Below are 25,111 nucleotides of genomic sequence, written 5' to 3'. Positions count from 1 at the left end.
CAGTGACTGAAGTTGTTATAGAGTAAATCTTCCATTTTTAAAGTAAATTTTGAAGTTCTCAACTTTACTTTCTTTTTGTTTCCTGATTATAAGAATAATATATGCTTGTGTGAGAAGTCACCCAATGATATGTACAGAAGTTTTATAATAGTTTGTCATTTTTAAGGTAGACTGTTTTTAATCTGTTATATTGAAATGTATTACAATGTGTTCTCTCTTTTTTCCTAGTTACTGGGCCATTATCAGAATTGCAAATAGCCTATGTATGCAGAGAAACTTTACAGGTAATACATTTGCTTATGTGGATAGAAAGGCAGTTCTAGTTTCACGATTGAAAACTATAAAATGATAATCTGCCCTAAAGAAAAAGAGTAAGCCAAATGATTTTTTGTTAACCTCTCATATTGTAATTTTGTAAGCCTGGTTCTTTATTCCTGAATGAGTCATAAGAATTCATTTAAACTGATGCTGGTTTAAACAGTGGCGATGTCTGGGGTTCCATTTTGTCAAGCTTGGTCCTCAGTTGCTGCAGAGCTAAGGAAAGCCACAGGTGTGAATTGGTTTTTGTGCATGAATCACCAAACTTCTTAATCGTAACAAGTTGTCTTTCCCTTTAAGTTTTATGACAGTAGAAGGAATCCTTTTGCATAAAACATGAAGTCTTTTTTTACTGTTTCTCCCAAAATGAGAATAAATTAGCAAACCATAACCCCGAATGTTATCTGGAACTTCTAGTTCTATTATTAATCCTTAATAAGTATTATTGATAGCAGAACCCCATTTTATAGTTTTGGTCAACATTGTATTAAACCAGAAGTTTCTTTACTTCTTTCAGAACCTGTGAGAGCTTTTAGTGTGTTTAACCAGATTGTAACCCTTTAATAAAGTGTAGAGTATGCAGCATTTCTCCCAATGTAGTTATTTTTTAGTGCCTCAGAAAACTAGCAAATAATAATTTTGTTCATATCCTTTAAAGCATTTAAATTCAGAATTAAGTAGTAGTGATTACATTTTTTATTTTGGTAATTTACAACTGATAATTGTTAATTAATGCTTCTGTCCCTACATTTCCTAGGTCTTGTACTTTGTTTACAAGTGAAATTGATGTTCTGTATGTTCTTTTTCCGTATTTTGGAAACTGGGAGATTGACTTAAGAGAAAACTCTAATTTCTAAGAGTTGGTTTCCTCATGCTTTAGAAGACATACATGTCAAATCTGAGTGTTAAATATACAAAAGTAAATTCGTCATACATATATATATTTCTGTAATAGTCCCGTAACTTAGATATCTAATCTACTTTTTGTATTCACATAAAATACAAAACTAATCAGACATCATAGCAGAGAATTGTTCACAGATTCTTTTTTTAATTTTAATTTCCCGAGGTCATTGCTTTAAGTAATGGATAGAGTACTAAATGGTAGTAAAAAAGAAAATGAAAACTCGAATTTGCATTCTGTCCCTGGTATATGACTAACAATCTTTTTATGGTTCTATTCCCCAAGTATATAAATGATCATTGGTAAGGATGCCCTCCTAATGCCCATCTAATTAGTAAGATGCCCTTACTAATCTACCAAGATTAGTTCCAATTTTGAAATTCTATTATGCTGACAAACTTCAACCTTTGGTGTCTGTTGACAGATGAATGGAGAAGGCATAGTATATATATACAGTGGAATATTATTCAATCATAAGAAAGAAGGAAATCTTGTCATTTGTGACAACATATTTGAATGTAGGACATTATACTGAGTGAAATAAGCCAGAAATAAGCCAGGCACTAGAGACAAAGACTGCATAAGTCACTTATATGTAGAATTAAAACAGTTGAACTTACAAATGTAGAGAGTGGAATGAATGATGGCTACCAGGAACTTGGGGGTCAGGGATGAGAAATGCAGAGATGTTGGTCAGACTATAAAGTTGCAGCCAGATAGATTGACTGATGACTAATGTTCAGCATGACAATAGTTAATAATACTGTACTGAATACTGGAAATATGTTGAGAGTAAATTTCAGGTGCTCTTGTTACAAAAAGAACCCAAACCATAACTATGAAGAGATGATATGTTAACTAGCTTGAATCAAATAATCACTTCACTATGTATGTCTATATCAAATCATCATGCTGTACATACTATTACAAATAATTGTTATTACATAAAATTTTTTTTAAAAAATAAATAAGGGCAGAAATTGTCAGAATGGAAAAATGTAAGACCCAACTAGATGCTGCCTGTACTTTTATAAAAACACAAATAGTCAAAAGTAAAGAAAAAGATGTATCATACTAACTATTAAAGGGGAACTTGGAGTGGCCATTATTATATCAGATAAAGTAGACTTCAGAGCAAAGACTAACACTTCTTTAGGGCCACTTCGTCAAAGATGTAACAACCCTAAATGTTTAAGCCCCCAATAACACAGCTTCAAAATAAAAGAGCAAAAACTGAGAGAATTGTTAGGAAGATAGACATACAATTATAATCACATATACCCCTCTCACAATAATTTTGTGGAGCAAGTAGGCAGAAAATCAATACAACCAACCAGCTTGACCTAACTGACATTTCAGTCTCTACAGTGTGATACATATACTTCTCAAGTACCCTTAGAGCATTTATCATGATAGACCATATTTTGAGCTATAAAATATGTCTTAATACATTTTAGAGGATTGAAGTAATACAAAGTATGTTCTCTGATCACATTGCATTAAATTAAAAATTAACAGAAGTATTTCTGGAATATCTCCCAATATGTGGAAACTAAATAAAGCACTGTTAAGTAACCCATGGCTCTAAAGAAGAAATCAGAAGAGAAACTAAAAAGTATTTTGAACCAAATGAAATGGAAACATAACACATGAAGATTTGGGGTATTCCTAAAGCAATACTTAGAGGGAAGTTTATAGCACTGAGCACTTCTATTAGAAAGGGAAAAAAGGTCTGAAATTAGTATCTTCAAATTCCACCTTAAGAAAATTTTTAAAAAAATCAAATGAAATCCAAGGTAAACAGAGAAAGGAAATAATAAAGAATAGAAGTCAATGAAATAGCAGAAAATATGAAAAAATCAATAAAACCAAAATCTGATTCTTTGAGAAGATCAATAATCAATAAAATATATCATCTTCTAGGAGAAAATTAAAAATAATATTAGGAATGAACGTAAAGATATTACGACAGAATGTTTATATATATTCCCACAAAGAAAACTCCCAAGTCAGATCATGTAGATACATAAATTCTACCAAACATTTAAGAAAGAAATAATGTCAGTTCTACACAAACTCTTCTAGAAAATATAGTGTAAAGAATGACTACTTCCCAAATGATTTTATGAACCAGGATTTCTCCAAAACACCAAAATCAAATAATACTGCAAGAGAACAAAATTACAGACTAATAATATCCTACATAACACAGATACAAAACTTTAAAAGGAAAATAAGAGGTTAGCAGGGGTAATACAACAACATATTTGAAAGGATAATACATCACCAATAAGTAGGGTTTATCCTAGAATGCAATTTTGATGTAATACTCAAAAATTATTTCAAGTAATTGACCATAGTAGCAAACAAAATGAGAAAACTGTATGATCATCATAAATAAAAAAAACATTTAGCAAAGTCCAGCATTTATGCCTCATAAAGATTCTGAGCATACCAGGAGTAGAAAGGAACTTGTTCAACCTGATAAAGAACACTTACGAAAAACCTACAACTAAGTCATACTTAATGATAAAATGCTGTATGTTTTTCCACCAAGATCAATCAAACAGTGCAAGAATGTCTGCTCTCATCACTTCTTTTCAACATTGTACTGGAGGTTTCAGTCAGGGCAATAAGAAAAAGATTAAATAAAAGGCATCCAGATGAGAAAGTAAGAAGTAAAACAATATTCACAGACCATATAATCATTTAAAAAATGATATAGAGATATATATAAATAATACATATAATATATATTACATATAATATATAAATATATAAATGATATAGAAATATGTATAAAAAATGGAATAGAATCTACAAAGTAGCTTCTAGAACTAATAAGTGAGGCTATAATGTTTGCAGGATTCAAGATGCATGTACAAGATCAATTGGATTTCTATACCCTAGCAGCAGACAATTAGAACTTTTATAATAATAACAAAAAATATGGCATTCTTAAGGGAATGTGTATGACAAAAGATATGTAAATCCATGCATACTAAAAACTACAAAACTGATAAGAAAAACTAACAAAGACCTAAGTAAATGGAGAACTATACCATATTCAGGGATCAGGAGATTAAACAGTAGTTACGATGCCAGTTCTCCCCAAGTTGATCTATAGATTCAGTGCAATCCCAAACAAAATCCATGGAAGCACTTTTTTTTGTAGAAATTGAAAAGCTCATTCTGAAATCACTGTGGATGTACAAAGAACCTGGAATAGTCAAACAACTTTAAAAAGGAACATAAAATTTGAGAGCCAACAGCAGTTCTAAGACTTATACAACTATATTAATCAAAACATAGTGGCATTGGCATAAGAGTAGAAAAAGAGCTCACTGGAACAGAATAGAAAGACCAGAATTAAATCTACACATATATGGACTGCTGATTTTTAACAAAGTTGAAAAGACAAATCAGTGAAGAAAGTATAGACTTTTCAATAAATGGTATTGGAATAATTGGACATCCATATGCCAACACATGAACTTCTATACTTCATACCATATGTAAAAACCTAAAAGTAATCATAGATCTAAATGTTAAAACCTAAAACTAGAACTGCTAGAAGGAATCGAGAAACTTTTGTGGTCTTGAATTCAGCAAAGCATTTTCAGGCATAACACGGAAAACATGATCCATAAAAGAAAATCTTGGTAAATTAGACTATTAAAATTGAAAACTTCCATTCTTCCAGAGACACTGTTAAGAGAATGACAAGAGAAACTGCAGATTAGAGATATTTGTAAAGTGTATATCTAATCAAGAATACAATTGTATCGGGAGGACATAAATAAGTCAAAAGTCAGTAATAATAAAAACATGAGCCCAATAGATAAATGGACAAAAGATTTGAACAGACACTTCTCTAATGCTGATCGGGAAATTCCTGACCAACATTAGTGAGGAATCTATCACACGGGCCCTCTCCATCCCCCCTAAGGGAAGGTGACCCTGCCTGAATCAATTTTTCTCTTGTTAATAACTTCTTGTCCCACCCTATTTCCTAGGAATTTTGTAAAACTCCTTGGAGCTCTCCTCTACTTGATAGATGGGATGCTGCCCAACCTGTGAATCGTGCTTAATAAAGTCACTTGGAGCTTCAAAAACAAACAAAAAACAAAAACCAGACACTTCACCAAAGAATGGTTAAAATTAAAAAGACTGACTGTAAGAAGGGTGATGAGGATATGGATCACTGAAATTCTCATACACTGCTGGTTTCAATATAAAATGGAACAGCTTCTTTGGAAAAAGTTTGGCAGTTACCTAAAAGTTTAAATTTATTACCACCATAGAATTCAGTCATTACACTGCTAGGTATTTATCTGAGGGGGGGTGCAAATCATATCAATACTTGTATATGAACCTTAATGGCAACTTTATTTATAAAAGCCAAAAACTGCAAACAATCCAAATGTCTATTAACAGGTGGATGTGTAAACAAATTCTGATATATCTGTACAAAGGAATACTACTCTAAGAAGAATGAACTGTTGATATACACATTAACAAGGAATCTCAAACTAATTATTGTGAATGAAAGGGATGAGACAAAAAAAACACTATATAATTCAGTTTACATAAAACTATAGAAAATTTAAATCTGTAGTGATAGAAAACAGACCAGCATTTGTATGTAAGAGGGACTTTTGGGAGTAATGGATATGTTCATTATCTTGATTGTGGTGATGGTATTACAGTAAAGTATTTCTGATGGTATTACAGTAAAGTATTTCTGATTTTTTTTTAATCAGAAAATGAATTTGAAATACAATAAACATTGATTATTAGTAAAAAGTAAAAAGATTTACTAATAAATGTAGGTGTTAAGTTTGCTTTTTTGCTAATGCATACTTTTTTTGTTTTTAACTTCAGGGTCTTGCCTATTTGCATACTAAGGGCAAAATGCATAGAGATATCAAAGTAAGTTCATTTAATATGCTTAAATTAATTTTATTGGAAGGAGTTTTATGATGCTAATTCAATAGTATTTATATTTATATTTTTGTTTTAGGGTGCAAATATTTTATTGACAGATCATGGTGATGTAAAATTAGGTATGTTATTTCAAGTTCCTCAAACTTTTTCCCAAAAAGATTGAATAAAATTAATTTTAAATGAGAATTAACATTGTACAAGCTTAATATTCATATCAAGAACCTCAGTAATATTCATGTTTGAGCCAGTAATTATACTGCTAAGACTCTTAAGGAAGTTAATCCTAAAGAAAAAAATCTATATTCATAGAATTATTAATTATACATTATAACAGAAAAAAGTACAAACATAGGGCTAGCAATAGAAAAAACTTAAACTAGGGGACCTGGGTGGCTCAGTCGGTTAAGCATCTGACTCTTGATTTCGGCTCAGGTCATAGTGTCAGGGTCCTGGGAAGGAGCCCCACAAAGGGGTTGGCACTCAACGTGGAGCCTCCTTGTCCATCTCCCTTTGTTCCTCTGTGTGCTTGCTGGCTCTCTCTCCCTCTGTCTCTCTTTATGTCTCTCTCTCATAAGTAAATTATAAAAATCTTTAAAAAAAAAGAAAAGAAAAGAAAAACTGTTAAACTATAATAAATCCACTTATGGAACATTATTCAGTCATCAACATTAATAGTTAAGGAGAATAATAGTTGATTCCGTGAGGTGTTAAATGATAAAAATGAACTATATGTATATTTAGTTTTTTACAGTCATGTGTAACAACGATTTAAAAAGTATAGAGAAAAAAAAGACTTTCTTTAATAGCACCAAAATACTACCCTAGTTGTATTAGAGTAAAAGGCATCTAGGTGGGTGGTTTATTTTTTTATCTTTTTTTCCCTAATTAACTTCAGTGTGTTTATAATTAATTTTTTATTAATTTGGTTCTTTATAAAGTATGTTTCATTCTGGTAAAGTGCCAAAAAATGATTTTCCTTTAACGAATGTTATAAACCAAGCAAGAAAATATTTAGGTACTCAATTTACATACATTTCCTTAGCATTACTACTGCTATGCCTAAGGGTAAAATTAATGCCATTTTCTTACAGTAATGCCATGCCTAAGGGTGAAATTTAGAAATGTGGGTAACTTTATTGAAAGAACTAAAATTTTTATTCAATCTTTTTCCTAGCTGACTTTGGCGTGGCTGCAAAAATAACAGCCACCATTGCAAAGAGAAAATCTTTCATTGGCACTCCCTACTGGTAAGATATTTTATGATTAGATTTTGTGGGTTTTCATTTCATCAGAGTTGGTGATCAGCATAGATACTTAGTGATACAGTTGATAGTTTAAAGTCTGGAAATTTGCATGCTCCTTCATATTGTCATACTTGTGATTGGGTTAGGGAACTTTGATACCCGTTTTTATTGTCCAGCTTTCCCTGTGTTAAAGTGCTAATAATTCCTTTTGTCCCTGGAGTTTTATATTAAGAGGACTCATAACTATGAGATTAAAAAAAAAAAAAAAGACTCTTATTTATAATCTCTTGTCATTTTATTAGCCTGCTTTTGGTATTGATTCTCTTTTAATCCCTGACTATGAATTTTAAACAACCAGAAAGTGAAGTTCTGGTTGTTTAAAATTCATGCATCTTACCAAGTACTGACAAAATGATCTTTCTAAAACACTGCTTTCATCAATGAAGATAGATAATTGAAATATAATACAAAAACTAGTAATAAGCCTTAATATATAAAATAATTTAGTGAACATTATAAAATGGTGACAGTTAAAATTTGTATGAAAGGTTGGATTTTTAAATATGCAGTGTTTGGGTAACTTACTATTTGGAAAGAAATTTAAAGTCGCTCCATACCTCTTACCTAATGCCAAAATAAATTGTATATGGAAATAGTTAAATATAAAAGTGAAACCAAATGAACTATCAGTGACTATCTCCTTTACAAGTTGAGTAAGCCAGGGTAGGCTTACACCCACACAGGGTGCCTGTGTGGCTTAATCAGTTAAGCATCCAACTCCTGGTTTCAGCTCAGGTCATGATCTCAGGGTTGTGAGAGTGAGCCCTTCATAGGGCTCTGTGCTTAGCACAGAATTTGCTTCAGATTCTCTCCCTCTCCCTCTGCCCCTTTTCCTGCTCCCTCACTCTCTTGCTCTAAAATAAAATAAATAAAATCTTAAAAAAAAAAAAAAAGAGTAAAGCTTTCTGGGCATAAAAGCATAAAACATTAAAGGGAAAAATTGATAGATTTAACTACATGAAAATTTAAAGTTGAACACTAGGTTGAACAAAAGTGAACGGCAAGTAACAAATCAGGAAATATCCACTAAAATATGACAAAATAGGGGCACCTGGCTGGCTCAATTGGTTAAGCCTCTGCCTTTGGCTCAGGTCATGATCCCAGGGTCCGGGGCTCAAGCCCCACGTCTCACTCCCTGCTCAGTAGGAAGTCTGCTTCTCTCTCTCCCTCTGACCCCTCCCATCCCCCTGCTTGTGCTCTTTCTCACAAATAAATAAATCAAAAAAAAATTTTTTAATGACAAAATAGGTTCTAATATCTTTAATATGTAAGTTCTTAATAAATCAGTAGAATATTTCATTAGGAGCAGAGTTATTAAAATAATACATATGTCATGAAGTACGAAAATTGTTTCCCCTAATGATGACCAAAAATGTGAATTAATCAAACAACACCATTCTTTTCCACTGAATTGGAAAATATTTGGAATCACAGGTAATGCCTATCACTGTCACTAAATATTTGACAGTGAAAGTGGAAATTGTTAGAACAATTTTGAAGGATAATTTGGCAATAATGTTTTTTCAGAAACCTTTAACAGTGTTAATGTTTTTTAGTCTGAATTCTGCTTATAGTAATTTATCAGAGAGACACAGATTATTATATGAAGAACTTTATCACTGTATTTTAATAATGAAAAACTGAGGGAAAGTATGCATGTGTAAGAAGAATTAGTTAAGGAAATTATGTACGTTTATTCAGATCTATGGAGTAAATTGCTGGTATTAAAAATCCTATTGTAAAAGGTGAATGGTCAGTGGATAAGCTCATGATATATTATTATTCAAAAAAGCAAGATTAAAAATAACATGTAAGAGGGGCACCTGGGTGGCTCAGTGGTTTAAGCCTCTGCCTTCGGCTCAGGTCATGATCTCAGGGTTCTGGGATTGAGCCCCACATCAGGCTCTCTGCTCAGCAGGGAGCCTGCTTCCCCCTCTCTCTCTCTGCCTGCCTCTCTGCCTACTTGTGATCTCTGTCTTTCAAATAAATAAATAAAATCTTTAAAAAAAAATAACCTGTAAGATTAAAAGTAGCATAGTGCCATGTTATAGAAGATACATGTGTGAGTAAAACTTATGGATGTAAATAAGTGAAAGGGTGGCTGTCTTTGAGTAGGATAATGTGTGACTTGTTTTCTTCCATATAGTCTAAATTCTCTTTGTCAACACATACCAATTATAACAACAGGAAAAATAAAGGCACACTAAATATCACTTAAGTGAAAATTGAAAGAAAACATAGTGAAGTTAGATTATGCCTATTTCCTTCCTCAGACTCTTTCTGTGATTGTCCTTCCCTGTGAACATTCTTCTCTAGTCAAAATTTGTTTTTTGTACCCTGATTATGTTAAGTATTATTACCCCCCTAGTATATCCATCTGCTCTGTTTATGTTTAAGTCCTGCCCTGTCTTAAAAGTGGTGCATACTGTGCCTTTCTTCACACATGGTAGACTGAGCAGTCATAGCTTGGCTTCCCACTGCGCCAGGAAGTGCAACACTCCTGGTCGACTTGATGCTACACTTAACCTACCACTACTGATTCTGCTGGGCAGAAGAGCTGAAACCCATATGCTTTCTTAGGGTTCCAGCTCAACTTCTGTGATACTTGCATTTCGTCATTTTGTTCCACAGTGGTCATTATTTTCTTCTCTTTACTTCTATATCCATTCTTATGTACATAGTACTTCATACAGCAGGTACATCTACATATTAACATTTTTAGTGTATGTATTTTATATCCCTAAACCCCTTTAAGTTGAGAGACATTGTTCTATGTAACTTTTTGTAATCTAAATACATGTAGAGGGAACTTCCAGGGGCACCTGGGTGGCTCAGTCAGTTAAGTGTCTGCCTTCAACTAAGGTCATGATCTCAGGGTCCTGGGATCATGCCCTACATTGGGCCCCCTGCTTGGCAGAAAGTCTGCTTCTCCCTCTCCCTCTGCTCCTCTCCCTACTCATGCTCTCTCTCTCAAATAAATAAATAAACTCTTTTAAAAATAAATAAAAAATACAAGCAACTTCTACCTTGTGGATATTTAACATAAATTAGTTTTAAAATAGTAAACAGTAAAAAAAAGAGTATTTCTCCTGCTTAATATTTATACTTTATAACTTCAAATGCCATCATTATATATCACTGAATCCCAAACAATAACTACAACTCAGCTACTAAGTTCTATCTTAGATACATTCACAGTTATTTGATAATAGCTCTACTCCAATACCCACAAGCATTTCATACTCAAATCAATCTCTTCTGTCAACCATTTCATTCAGTCCCCTCTGCCCCTGCATTTGGAAAGCCCTTTATCTTTTTTCCCTTGTATTTTTTTTTTTAAAGATTTTATTTATTTATTTGACAGAGAGAAACCACAAGTAGACGGAGAAGCAGGCAGAGAAAGAGGGAAGCAGGCTCCCCGCTGAGCAGAGAGCCCGATGCGGGACTTGATCCCAGGACACTGGGATCATGACCTGAGCCGAAGGCAGCGGCTCAACGCAATGAGCCACCCAGGCGCCCCTCCCTTTTATTTTTTAAATAGGCTTCGAACTCATTCATCTGACTCTGTTTTTATCTCCTCTCGTGTCCTTCACATTGCCATGAATTTTAGATCAAGTTTACCCCCAAGAATTACCCTGTTTTCACAATAAAGTCTAAGCTTCCTTATATAATCAGTTAGGCCATTCATTATCTAGCTCCTCCCTCTGAGGTTTGTTTTACAAATACTTTTGAGACCCTCTCAAACTAGCTGTGGTGAACAACCAATTTTCTAAAATTCCCTGCTCATGATAGACTGAAGAAATTTTTTAAAAATAAGTTAGAAATGTATTACTAAAAAATGATCATGTTATTTGGACAAAAGTTAATACTCTCAGTTTCTGTGCTTAACATAAACTCATAACAAGCAGTTTATGGCTCCATGTAGGGCTGTAGATCATTGAATAGCACTGTCCTATCACCTTTCCAGGTGTTTCGTGCTGTCTCCCTGCATTTGCACTTGTTTCCTCTGAATAAAATGTTGAGGCTCTTTACCCTGCCTTAGCTCCCTGCTGATTCATTCTTACCTCCTTTGGGAACATTTCTGACCATTATAGAGATTTAGGTATTGTTTTCCTGTATTATATGACAAGATTCACAAAACAGAAGCTAAAGACCAACACAAATTTTCCTCAGAGCACGATTCTTCAGAGAAGACCCCAAGATTTTTAAATACTGAATTTTAAAAGAGTATACCTATATATATACTTTCTTTACGAAGTCTTTCCTAGTAAACATCTGTCAGCCTCTTTCCCTCTAGTTCAGTGAATCTAACAAAAAATAGCAGATTTCCTATCACTTTTAAAAACTAAAGATGTTATATTCACTGATTCCCTCTAGGATGGCCCCAGAAGTTGCAGCAGTAGAAAAGAATGGTGGCTACAACCAGCTCTGTGATATCTGGGCAGTGGGAATAACAGCGATTGAACTTGGAGAACTCCAACCACCTATGTTTGATCTCCATCCAATGAGGTGTTCTTACTGTCTACAATTATATAGTTATTAATAAAGTCTTTGAGGAGAATGAAATATTGATAACCTGGGTGTTCCCAGCTCATTTTCAAATATGTCAAAATAGTAAAGGTGTTGTAAGGGACCTAGGGGTAATAATTGCACCTAACATTTGCTCTCTTTTATTGCTGTTCCTAAGGCAGCATGGGGTGAATTGTCAGTACTATTTGAAGATTTTCCGTAAAACAAATCTTTAATAATCACACTAGAACATGGCAGTTATCATTCAAAAAGCTATTTTAAGTCTTTACATTCATTCTTCCATCAGTTGAACCTGTTTCTTTTTCTGTTCTAAACTGAATTATAACCAAATGATAAAGGATGTAGATGAGATTTTTTTTCTATTCTTTTTTTATTTTGTTTACTTTTCTTTTGTCAAGGGATAATGAAGAGGTAGCTTTGCTTAGCATAATTAGTATTTACATTATAGGACATATTGTCTCTCAGAAAAAATATTTGAGAGCGTTTGAAAGGATTTTTAGTACTTTGAAGGAAAATATAAATTGTGCTAAAATTTGAACTGTTATATAGTATAAAATTGAAAAGAAAACAGAGTGGGGAAAGTGTTCTTCTAGCATGATGGATAGTAGATTAGTATATATTACATAAAGGATTCATTTAGTGACTCTATGGGCAAAAGATAGATTGTTTATGATGCAAAAGATACAAAGAAACTTGAAAAACTATTTGACCTTATAAGTAACTAAAGACACACAAGGTAAAAGATATCTACTTTCAGCTGGAATGCCATTAAGTAGAGACCTTCAGGAAAATAATTTGATATTGTTGTTACGGACAATACAAATGTTTCATTGATTCTACTACTTGGAAAATTATACTTGGGAGATAATCCAAGAAAAGGAAAAGCTAAGAATTACCCATTTCAGGTTAATAAGGGAAGAAAACCTAAATGTCTAATAGCTGGTAAATTATGTGGTTTAAAAAATATATTTTTTTTAGTTGGTGAATTAAGCAAATTCTTTTAGCTGTTAGTGGCAGCTATTACATATGTATAAACCAAAGCAACATGAAAAATTATTAGTGAAAAAGCAATGTAAAATTACCTAATATAATTATAATAATTGGTTAAATAAAAACTAAAGAACAGAGGATTTGAAATAATGTCTCAGGGTAGTAGTAATATAATCTTTATATAAGAATCATTTCATTTAAAAAAATAAAATATCTCTGATATTTAAAAAAGGACTAAGGAGTTTGCTTAGAAACCTGTAAAGGGTTTTGTAGAAAATATTGAAATAGAGCATTTTAGAATTTCCTTCTTAAATCTTCCATCCTTCTGCCCCCACAGCCCTAGAAAATGAGTCAAAGGTGAATTCATAGAGAAAGTCCTCTTGCATGTTGACTTCTACATCATTCATAATGAGAAAATGTGGAAAATTATTATCTGAAAGAGGGGAAAAGACTAGGAAGTACATATAATTTGCCTGTATACCGAAAATAATTATAGAGACAAATCTTCCATTAAGCATACAACCTAATGTTAGAGTAATATATCATCTCTGTGTTACAGAATGATACATAATTATATATACGTGTGCATAAGATACAATGCTAGTTATATACATTAACAGTATTATAATAAAACCCTTCTCTAACATTTGGTAGCTTTACCTTGTGAATAAGAGCTTGTTTGAAATTTAAATATCCTCTCTATACCTAGGAGAAATTTTCTATAAGATATCTGAAATATAAAAAATTTGATTTCCAGGGGTTCCTGGCTGGGTCAGTTGGTAAGAGTATGTGATTCTACATCTCGGGGTTGTAAATTAAAGCCCCGTGTCAGGTACAGAGATTACATACATACATACATACATATTTAAAACCACATTATTGGTAAACTTTAAAAAAATATCTTTTTTAAAAAAATTAATTTTCATATTCCATACCAGTTTTCATCAGTGCCTACATATTTAATAATTTGTATAAATGCATTACAGAATATTCATTCTGATTATTAGATGAAGTAATAAAAGTATTTCAGTATTGCTCTTTAACTGAAAATTTTATTCCAGGGCCCTCTTCTTAATGTCAAAAAGTAATTTTCAGCCTCCAAAACTAAAGGACAAAACAAAATGGTAAGTTAATGAATGTATAGATAGATTTATAGAATTTTACAGATGAAAAGGAGACAGGTTCAGTTCCCTTATCTTATAGACAATGAAACTGAAGCCCAGAGCTATTAAACAGTTTTCCTGAAGTTATGTATCTCATTTACTTGCAGAGCTGTGGCAAGGATATAGGTTTATTTTCTTGATAATTCCAGTTCCTTAGAAACTTAGAGTAATAAGAAATAGGAACAAATCCACATCACCATGTCAATGCAAAAGATTTTATGATCATCTCTGGTAAAACTCTAATCATTTTCTTAGTTTTTTAGAAGCTTGGGTAAGAAGTGTGGTGAGGAAACCATTAGAGATGAATAGATTAAAATTTTGGAGATTCGGGGTGCTTGGGTGGCTCAGTCATTAAGCATCTGCTTTCGGTTCAGGTCACGACCCCAACTTCCTGGGATCGAGCCCCGCATCGGGCTCCTTGCTTGGCAGGAAGTCTGCTTCTCCCTCTCTCACTCCCCCTGCTTGTGTTCCCTCTTTTGCTGTCTCTCTCTGTCAAACAAATAAAATCTTTACAAAAAAATAAAAAATTAAAATAAAATTTTGGAGATTCATATCTTTGCCTTGGATCCTATTACTTCTGTTAATGAATGACATGTTGACTTTTATGGAAGGTAATATGAAAAGGTTTCCCAAGTACCACGACATTTATCACTGTTGACTTTTTCTGCCTTCCTTACCTAATATTCAAAAACATTATTATTTATTTTCTAATTTATTTTCCTAATTTCTTTTTTCTCTTACTAGTAAAGCAGTTTGCCTCTTTTTTTAAATTTAATTTTATTTTTTCAGTGTTCCAAGATTCATTGTTTATGTACCACACCCAGTGCTCCATGCAATTCATGCCCTCCTTAATACCCACCACCAGACTCACCCATCCCCCCACCACCCTCCCCTCCAAAACCCTCAGTTTGTTTCTCCAGAGTTCACAGTCTCTCATGCTTCATCTCCCCCTCCAATTTACCCCAATTCACTTTTCCTTTCCTTCTCCTAATGTCCTCCTTGTTATCCCTAATGCTCCACAAGTGAGTGAAACCATATGATAATTGACTTTGTCTGTTTGCCTCTTCTTAAAGTCCATCAAGACATCTTTAATTGGATGATAAAAATTGAAAATTATTTTCTGGTAATGTTTTTGCCATGCATGTAATAAAAGAGACCATGCAAATAAAAGTTTCCAAGTTCCTAAATTCAGAATTCTTCATCTAGATTTAATGGATCTCTTATTGGGAGAGGCCCATGGGCTCCCCAAATTCTGTGTGTATATTCATTCTTCTAGGAAGATAGTCCATATCTTGTTTCAGATTCTAAGAGGCCTATCCCCAAAAGAGGTTCTAAACTACTGTTTTGTGTTTTATTGGCCCGTCTATGTACATAAAGTATTACTTAGAATCCAGGCCATTCTGGGGATGATGCCAGGAGCAAAGGGAAAATTCCACTGGAAATAAAGGAGTTTATATCCTACTGTAGCTCTATTCTTTTGTGGTGGTAAGGGTTTCTTCCTAATCCTTTTTACCCTAGGCTCCTAAGCAACTGGAACTGGAGGACTTAATGGCAGTTATGACTGGATATTCATTCAGGAATGAATTACTACTAGCTCTCACAGCTGAATTCAGTCAAATTCCAGAGCAGTTGCTGCCTTTGGAGTACCTTTGCCAGTCTCAGGGTACTCTCTGATTAAGTTATTCCTACCACAAGTCACCAAATATAATGCAGTGGTTTGATTTCTTGGCAAGAGAACTGCTACGTGGTTCCTCTTATTCCCAAGAAATTCAGTGACCCTATAAGGGTTTAGATAATCTTTTACATTACCCCCATATCTCCATGCCATTCTTTTGGTATAGGAAAACATTTATATATTAGATAAATTTAACCAATGAGAAAATGCCATTTTGATTCCTAAGTGGCACCTAGATACAAGACATAGCTGCCCATTTCTAATTTTTTGTGTATTTTTTAGAGGTTATGTGTTACTGTTTTGCTAACTAATTTCATTTTACTTATAGAGGAACCTGATACCTGTTTTCAAGGAATATACTGTGCTTTGGGTTTTGTCTTATGTCTTATATTGAGCTAAGAGGCCTAAGAGAAAAATCATGTGTTTCAGACTTTCCAACTTCTTATAAATTAGTTTTATGTAGTAATACCAAAAAACTAATATTAGTGAAATATTTTTGTACATGTCTTTTTTTGTTTGAAGGTCATCAACATTCCATAATTTTGTCAAAATAGCACTAACCAAAAACCCCAAAAAAAGACCAACTGCTGAAAGACTTCTGACTGTAAGTCAATTTAAATTGTAGAAGAATTTTCTGTAGTCATGCAGTAAGTAGGCATATCACTTGAATAAAAGTATTTAGGATTTTTAATATAAAAATTTAGTGATCTCTTACTGCAGGGTTAGCAAACTTTCTGAGAAAAGTTAGATAGTAAATGTCTTAGGCTTTGGGATCACAGTCTCTGTTGCAACTTCTAAATTTTGTCATTGAAGCACAAAAGCAACCATAAACAGTATACTCAAATGGGTTTGGCTTTAATACTCAACACTTGATTTACAAAAAGAGTCAGTGCCCCAGATTTTGCCCATTGGCTTTAGTTTGCCAACCCCTGCCTTTAAAAAAAAACTCTTTAAAATGTTGCTGTTGTCTTCCTTGGTTTTTTATGTAAATTTATAGAATGCTCTGTGTGTATTTGTAAAATACTTTTATATTAGAAAAAGTCAATGATTACAGCTGTTTAAGGAAACTGTTTAAATGTCAAAATTGAATTGTGTATCTTTGTACATTTATACAACGTTACTGAATTAAATGTTTGCAAATTCGGAATAGATATGCTTTTTTCTTACTGTGATAGGGACTGTATCGCAGTATTCATTTGCATATATATCACCATAGTGATATGAGTAAAGTCTAGTTGTTATAGCCAAGGTTGTACTTTTGCAACCTAATGTAGGTTAGATAACTTTACTTAGAAAAATTATTCATGTCATAAACTTACTCCACAAGGGTGCTTTAGTTTGATAATATATAATTATGGTTTCTCTGATTAATGTTTTTACTAATACGTTCTCTAATTTATTTGTATTAGTAGGCTCCCATATGCTTGTTTCTGATAGTTACTGAATGAAAAATTACAAGTAATATTTTCTATAAACAATGATGTAAAAGCATACTCATGAAACTCTGTTTTGTTTTGTTTTGACTTAGCATACGTTTGTAGGGCAGCCAGGTCTCTCTAGGGCCCTAGCAGTCGAACTGTTGGACAAAGTGAATAATCCAGACAACCATGCACATTACACTGAGGGAGATGACGATGACTTTGAGGTAAAGAGTATTTGCATTTTGATATCTGAAAATACATGTTTAATATGGTCTGAGAGTTTATTTTCTAATTTACTCTTTTAGTTATAACAGATTTAGCCACAAAGATTAATTTGCAATGTAAACTAAACTTATCCTGCATATAATTACCAGTTAATACTTTAAAAAATTTTGCAGTATAACATAACTGGTTGACACTTTTTCTGGAAAGAATGAGGATTACTAGTCTAATTAAAACTACTTATATCATTTTATTTTCCTAGTTGATTTGCCCAAGGTTATTAAGAGGTTTCCAAGATTAGAATCAGGTCTTTTTCCTCTCCCAGAAATCCAGAATGGCTTTCCCTTCTCCTTAGACCTCAGATTCTGGTGAGAGAGTCTGATCTCTCCCTGATGAGAAAGGACATCTGTAGAAGGAAATAAAAGGTTTTAGGAACAGTGCTTTGAACCAAAAGAACAAAAAGTTAGCCAGAGCACATGCACATGTGATTTTTCACAAAAGAGGCTCTCTAGAAATTCAGTTGGTCATTTTTTAGTTTCTCTGTTATACAGGTTATTAACAGAATACAAATGATTTTTAAAAATTAAATTGAGGTTCCCATAGAAATTTTATCCTTTCCAATACTTGTTGAAGACTATTATGTTTTCTATTATTACATTTAGAGCTAGTCCTATGTTTTCTTTCTCCGAAAATATTGTAAAACCTTTTTGAATATATTCTATTTAACAAGAAAACTTGTAAGTCAGGAATGTGGGACTTCCTGCCCATTGGCAGGAACCTACTTAAGCTTGTATAAAACAGACCTGTGGGGGCACCTGGGTGGCTCAGTGGGTTAAGCCTCTGCCCTTGGCTCAGGTCATGGGTCATGATCTCAGGGTCCTGGGATCAAGCCCCGCATCAGGCTCTCTGCTCAGCAGGGAGCCTCCTCCCCCGACCCCACCCCTCTGTCTGCCTCTCTGCCTACTTGTGATCTTTCTCTTTCTCTCTCTCTCTCTGTGTCAAATAAATAAATAAAATCTTAAAAAAAAAAAAACAACTTTAAAAACAGAGCTGTGTTTTTTTCACCAGAGTTTCTTCCTCTCCTTTTAGGATTTCTTTTTATTTCTGTGCTTCTCTGAATTTGTCAGATATCTCTTTATGCCTTTATTTCCTTTTATATCTCTACCTTCACTCTGGCAAGACTATAGAACCAAACATTTTGTTTTTATTTATTGAAGTAAATGTTCTGCTTTATGTTCTTAAGTTTTGAATTATACCACGTAAGTATCATAATAACTACTAACGCTCTTTGGGTAGTCATTGTGTGCCAAGTATTAGACCAGATAATTTTCACGTTAATTCATCTAATACTCAGAACAGTCCTTTGCAACAGATTCTATTACTGCCCACATTTTATAAATGAGGGAATAAAGGAGAAAGAATAGAAGTAATTTGCCCAAGATCAAGCCTATCATTTAATTAATATGACACTATTTCTATGTATGTATTTAATAGAAATACTCAATTAAATAATATTTGGAAATTAATCTTTAAAAATTAATCATTGCCTAGTGTATAGCATAGTCTTACCCTTGTCATTAGGTAACTGATGAATATTTTGTTGAGTGTTAAATGAACTTTTAGTTGAAAATATTGAATAAGCTGGCCATTCATAGATTTTTTTTTACGTTAACCATCATTTGCAGACTTGTAATAATTAATATATTAATCCCTTAAAAATTAAAAATTAGTAAAATTGTTGCAGCTTAAATGTGGTATTGGTATTACTTGATTCCCCAATTTGTCTTTCATTTGTTATATAAATTACCAGACACTCTTTTTATTCCCCACATTATTTTGCTGGACTTCCCAGATCCACTCTACCTCCTGGGTTCTCCATTTCTGTTTAATGATAAAACCTTATTTTTCAGTTCATGAAATCTCTGTGCCAGGTAGTTCGGAACACTATGGTGTATGAGATTCACCGTATCCCTGCCTTCAAAGAACTTACGGTCCAGTCTTAAAGGAAACTCAGAAATGCCAACAAATAATTTACAAGTATGGTAGCAGTTATGGAATGGGAAATACAGTGTGCCGTGGAGGCAAATTTTAGGAACAGGAAAGGACTTGCTGTAGAAGTGATATGTAAGTTGAAAGCTGAAGGAGAAATCAGAGTTAGAGGAAGAGAACAGGCAGAATTGTTCTGAGCAGAGGGAATAATAGCATGTTAGAAAGCCCGGTGATAAAAACAAAGGCTACATACTTGAGGAGCTACAGAAAGGTTAGTCTGATTTGTGTAGGAAATAAGGAAGAAGAATGGTGGGAGGTGAAATTATGGAGCTAAACACGGCCATTTCAAACCATGTTAAAAATTCGGGGCTTTATCTAGTGGTAGAAACCATTTAATGGTGAGTGAGTGACATAATTGTATGTGTGTTTTTAAAAGATCTCTATAACCTCAGAATGGTGATTCCCTTTCTGAAAATCTTTTAAGAGGCTGCTGAGGTCATCCAGGATGGAGATGGGTGGTGTTTTAGACTAGGAATGTAGAGCAAGAATGAAGAAAAGTGGACTAATTCAGGAATTCTTTGTGAGAGTTGAAAATTGGATGAAGACATGAGGGTAGAGGATGAATAAAGATTACTGCTAGGTTTTGATTTAAATGCCTAAAGAGGTATAAAGGTGCCTCATTTATTGAGGTAGGAACACTAGAGTAAAATCTGGTATGGGAAGAAAAGGAGCTCGATTTTATATATAATAATTTTGATGTTGCACAAAACTTCCAAATGGAGAGATCTCATAAGGAATTAGACATGTGGTTGTACCTTGGGGAGAAAAGTTTGGACTACAGATATAAATTTGAAAGTCATTAAGTATAGAAGTAGGGGCGCCCGGGTGGCTCAGTGTGTTAAGCGTCTGCCTTTGGTTCAGGTCATGATCCCAGGGTCCTAGGATAAGCCCCGCATTGGGCTCTCTACTTAGCGGGGAGCCTGCTTCCCTCTCCCCCTCTGCCTGCCTCTCTGCCTACTTGTGATCTCTCTCTGTCAAATAAATGAATAAAATTTTTTAAAAAGTATAGAAGTAGTTAATACCTTAAGGAGTAAATGTGAATACTCAAGGGAAGCATGTAGAATGAGAAAAGAAGAGGGCCTAAGATAGCATCCTGAGATTTATTCCAAAATTTAAGAATCAAGTAGGCGAGGGGACACGTGGATGGCAGTCAGTTAAATGTCTGACTCTTGGTTTCAGTCAAGCCCTGTGTCAGGCTCTGCACTCAGCGTGGAGTCTGCTTAAGATTCTCATTCTCTCTCTTTCTGTCCCTACCCCCTGTGCCCTCTCTCTCCTCTCACCTCCCTCTCTAAAATAAATAAATAAATAATAAATAAATAAATAAATCTTTAAAAAAAAAAGAATCAAGTAGGCTAGGAGGAATGGCAAAGGATTGATTAAGATCATTAAAAGAAGGAAGGGAAGTTTTAATAAGAATATTGCCTAGAAGATAAGTTAACTCTTTGGATTTTAGGTGGTGATATGCTTGGTTACTTTTTTAAAAGGATAATACTCAAATTATCAAGGTAAAGATAGATTGGAGTGGTTTGGAAGATAAGTATAGCAATACATTTATGCAATTTAGTTTTGAAAGGGAGAGGTAAAATGAACAGTAGCTAGAGGAGATTGAGTTGGTAGGGATTTATTTAATTAGTTATTGTTTAAGTGGGGAAGGTAATTTTTAATAGCATTAAATGCTTATGAAAAGGGTCCAATAGATAGAGATGAGAAAGATTTAAGAGGAACAAGATGAATAGGCAAAGTCTCTGAGAAAGGAGGAGAGGCTGGGATCTAGATTATGAGACACTTGATCTTAGGTATGAAGCACTTCTTCGCCTGCATAAGAGGAGGAGGATAGTTGAGATTATTGCCAGAAGATATTTTCTCTTTTATGATTCCAGTTTTCTCTGTGAGGTAAATGGCAAGGTCATCTTTTGAAAGTCTGAGGGAAAGTGATTAGGTTTGGAGAGTATGGAGAAAAGGTGTGAAATAGTAATTAAGGAGAAGGGTTGGGTTAAATGATTAGGCAAGTGTTTGTGGGCAAAGTTGAAGCCTCAGATGAGATAAATTTTCAGTGTGGTTTGCTCAGTGACTTTCCTCCAGAAAGAAAACACAAAGGTAGCTTAATTCATCCAAAGTTGTCATTCTGGCATGCCAGAGTACTGAAGGGCAGTGGGGCAAAGGGCATTTAGGATATTGGCAAGAAATTGCTTGAAATTGTAGACCACCAGATAAAACTGGATAGGAAGAAGAGTGAAGATAAGAGAAACGCTGATCGGGGATAACAAGGTAATGAGTTTTAAATGGACTTGGAATTCCAATGTGAACATGAAATAGCATAATGGGAGTAAATGAGAGTGAGCTCAAAGGCTGAAAAGTTTGGAGCATAGCATGAGTTTGAGTATCAGAGCTGATGGCAAGGTCCAGGTGGTGATCTTAGGACTTGAGAGTGTATTGAAGTCTGGAAGAGTGAGATGAGGTCAGAAAACTTAAGTCCCAAACAGTGGGCTGTTGAAGTCCCTTGGTATGACGGTGGGTCTTGAAGTAGAGGAGAAAACATATGAGCCACTGGCCTTCATCAGTGAATGAGAATGAGTCATTAGAAATTTGATAGTTGGCAGTTGAGCTGAAGGCATAGTTTCAGAGGATCAGGAGTTTATGCAAAAGGGTGTAAAGTAGCAATCTTCTCACTTGATTTACTACAGTATTCTTAATCTTCCTGCATCCAGTTATTTCTCCCCTCCATACCTTCTTACATGCTTATCCAATTACCCTTAAATCTGACTCCAAAATACCACTCCTCTTTTGTAAAATCTCCAAAAAATTCCTTTGCCAAGAAAATAAAATTGAGAGCCTCAGCTGATATTTGGAGCCTTGCATGATCTGGCTCATTCCCAGTCTGTCTGTCTAGCTTTGTCATCTCTTCATTTAATCTTCACTGAAGCCAAATAATAACCAACTTCAGTTCCCCTGAATACAATTTCTTTTTCTTCTGCATTACTTGGTTGGTCTTGGCTCTGCTGTCTAGAATGCTTCCCACACTGCTGCACATTCAACGCCTACTATCCTTCAGGCCCAGATCAGATCACAGCTCTGTCATGAGGAACTCCTCTACCCTTGCAAGTGAAAGTCATTTCTTTTTCATCTGGGCATGAATAGTAGTCATCTTAATGAATGGCATTGACCATTTTCTAATCATATTATTTGTGCATCCTAACTGCCTCGATTACAAACTCCTTGAAGATAAGATTTCTCTCTTTCTTTGCATCTTTTCAGTATTTTACACAGTATAAACATGGAATAAGTGAATAACTTTTAGAGTATCTTAGTGTTCATTTTATTATGTTTATCCTGTAATTTACTCTATTAGTAGGTAGTCATGTTTGTCAGTAGATGATCATTCAGTTAAAAAGAAAAATTTGACCTTTAACTTTATCACTGAAATTTTTTAAAGTGTGTGTATTATGCTTCTCTTCACAGCCCCATGCCATCATTCGTCATACAATTAGATCTACAAACAGGAATGCCAGAGCTGAACGGACAGCTTCAGAAATAAATTGTATGTGTTTGGTATACATTTTCAGTTGGTGGTTTTGGTGGGTTGAGCTCGGTATTTTTGTGGGTCCTTTTGGAACAATAAAATTTCAGACTAATGGAAAGTACATGCTTTAACATAATCAGAATAAACAACTTAAAATAGAGGTTGTTTCTCTGTTTTATAATGGAATACTCTTGTTTTTTCATTAAATGGTTTTTATTTACTAATTACAAAGGCAATGTATATTCATTGTAGAAAATGTATAAGAGGAAAAAATAGAAAATTAACATTGCCCATCTCATCACCCAGTACCAACCCATAGATAATATTTTTGCTAAATTGCCTTCATGTTTTTCCATGACTAAATTTACTTAACATACAAGCATTTTTTTTAAATGCTTCTTTAAATTTTCATTTCCTAGCCTAGCCTTTATAACCAGTAAAGGTTGCGTCCTTTTTCACTGAGGTCATATATTGTAGCTGAATAATTTCCTGTTGTTGGACATTTGGGTTGGTTTTAGGTTTTTTAGTCAAGTTAATAGGGGAGATGAATCTTTTCTAAAATACATACTTAAAAGGGGAAATTGATGTTTATTCAATAAATTAATCATTGACAAATATTTTGTATAAAGGATATTTGTCACTTTAGCCAGATTAATTTAGAAGAACAGATTTGCAAAGAAATTTTAGGTATGAGTATATTGACTTAAATGCATACTTTTTCAAAAGAGATTTTTAAAAGTTTACAGTAAAATAAGATAAAAATGTAATGAAGATAATATATTAAGTATTCAGGCTAATTAAAGTTATTGCAGACGTGCATTTAGTTGAAGTTCTAGCTTTCTGGATACAGCTTTGGAAATATCTAGCTCAGTGGAGAGTTAGAATGTCCTTCCCATATCCATCAATTCAGTCAGGCCTTTTCTTAGTTAAACTGGTAATTTGAGATTTTATCTCTTTGTTAGCCTCAGATTGCTGATATTTCTAATGCTGTCTTCTTATATAATCCCAAGGGAGCTCTCTAGACTTCAAATACCATACAAAAAAGAAGCAAATTTGCTATTCCATTATAAAGCTATCTTCTTTATTTTTTGCATGTCTATAAATATTCAATTAATATTGTCTTACTTCTATATTTTCTTCTATAGCTTTTGAATTTTGTGTCATATTTAGCAAAGCCTTCCTGATTTTAAGATCACAATAGAATTCTATTTTTTTTCTTCCATTTTTACAGTTTCACTTTTTTAATATTTAAATCTTTGATACAAGATATTAATTTATTTGTTAAGAGGTATGAAGTATGGATTCAACTTCAGCTTCTTTTTAAATGACTACCCATTTGTCTAAATGCTAATTATTAAAAACTTAATATTTTCACTAGTGGATTTGATATATCACCTTTATGATGTATTAAATGACCATTTAGATTTTTGGTTTCTTTCCAGAAATTCTGTCATTGCATTAGTATGTCTAGTCATGTGCCAATAGCATAATTTGATTATTTAGTCTTTGTAATACCTTTTAAAATATGTTCGGGCTAATCCTCCTCCTACTCCCCTCACTCCTCCCCCCAAATATATGTTGTTGCTGTTCTTTGTTATGGTATTTGGCTATTGTATTTTTCCACATAAACTTAAGAATCAGCTTATCTAGTTAAGGAAAATTCTCAGTATTTTTACCAAGATTTCATAAAAGTTCATGTATTAACTTAGGGAGAGTTGACCCCTTTATGATAGTCTGTCTTCTTAACTAAAATAAGCTTTTTGCAGAGGTAAGTTCAAGACTTAGTTCTTCCTGAACACCACAGTACTAATATCTTCACCAAGTAAGTTTTTTGTGCTTCAGTACCAGAAAAAAAATTGGTATAGTTGAAGGTCATTTTACTGGTGATTTATCTTTATATTTTCTCAAGTCTTCTTTTGTGTCTATCGAGCATTTTATAACTTTGTTTTTATGTGTTTACTAGGTTTTGTATAGACCTAGTTAGTTTTAATCTTATTTTTTTTGTTTCATTTTTTAAAATTTGAGCTGGTAACTTACATATAGTAAAATGCTTAGGTGTACTGTATGA

At 33.6% G+C, this 25,111-nt stretch overlaps 1 protein-coding gene across 4 annotated transcripts in view; it reads left to right on the top strand.

The window, feature by feature from the left end:
• Window positions 1-25,111, top strand: part of MAP4K5 (mitogen-activated protein kinase kinase kinase kinase 5) — a 106,984-nt gene that overhangs the window by 46,236 nt on the left and 35,637 nt on the right. For all 4 annotated transcript variants that reach the window (XR_004285975.1, XM_032344182.1, XM_032344181.1 and 1 more), the window contains exons 6-14: window positions 229-284; window positions 6,107-6,154; window positions 6,246-6,288; window positions 7,344-7,416; window positions 11,851-11,982; window positions 14,055-14,117; window positions 16,354-16,435; window positions 17,360-17,476; window positions 22,983-23,061. Coding sequence is in view for 3 of the 4 variants with exons in the window: in XM_032344182.1 (XP_032200073.1) it covers window positions 229-284; window positions 6,107-6,154; window positions 6,246-6,288; window positions 7,344-7,416; window positions 11,851-11,982; window positions 14,055-14,117; window positions 16,354-16,435; window positions 17,360-17,476; window positions 22,983-23,061 (693 nt within the window). In the remaining variant the exon portion in view is untranslated. The remainder of the gene's footprint in view (window positions 1-228; window positions 285-6,106; window positions 6,155-6,245; window positions 6,289-7,343; window positions 7,417-11,850; window positions 11,983-14,054; window positions 14,118-16,353; window positions 16,436-17,359; window positions 17,477-22,982; window positions 23,062-25,111) is intronic.

The sequence above is a fragment of the Mustela erminea genome, chromosome 5 (assembly GCF_009829155.1).
Source record: "Mustela erminea isolate mMusErm1 chromosome 5, mMusErm1.Pri, whole genome shotgun sequence".
NCBI lineage: Eukaryota > Metazoa > Chordata > Mammalia > Carnivora > Mustelidae > Mustela > Mustela erminea.
This window is presented reverse-complemented; position numbering and strand designations above follow the sequence as displayed.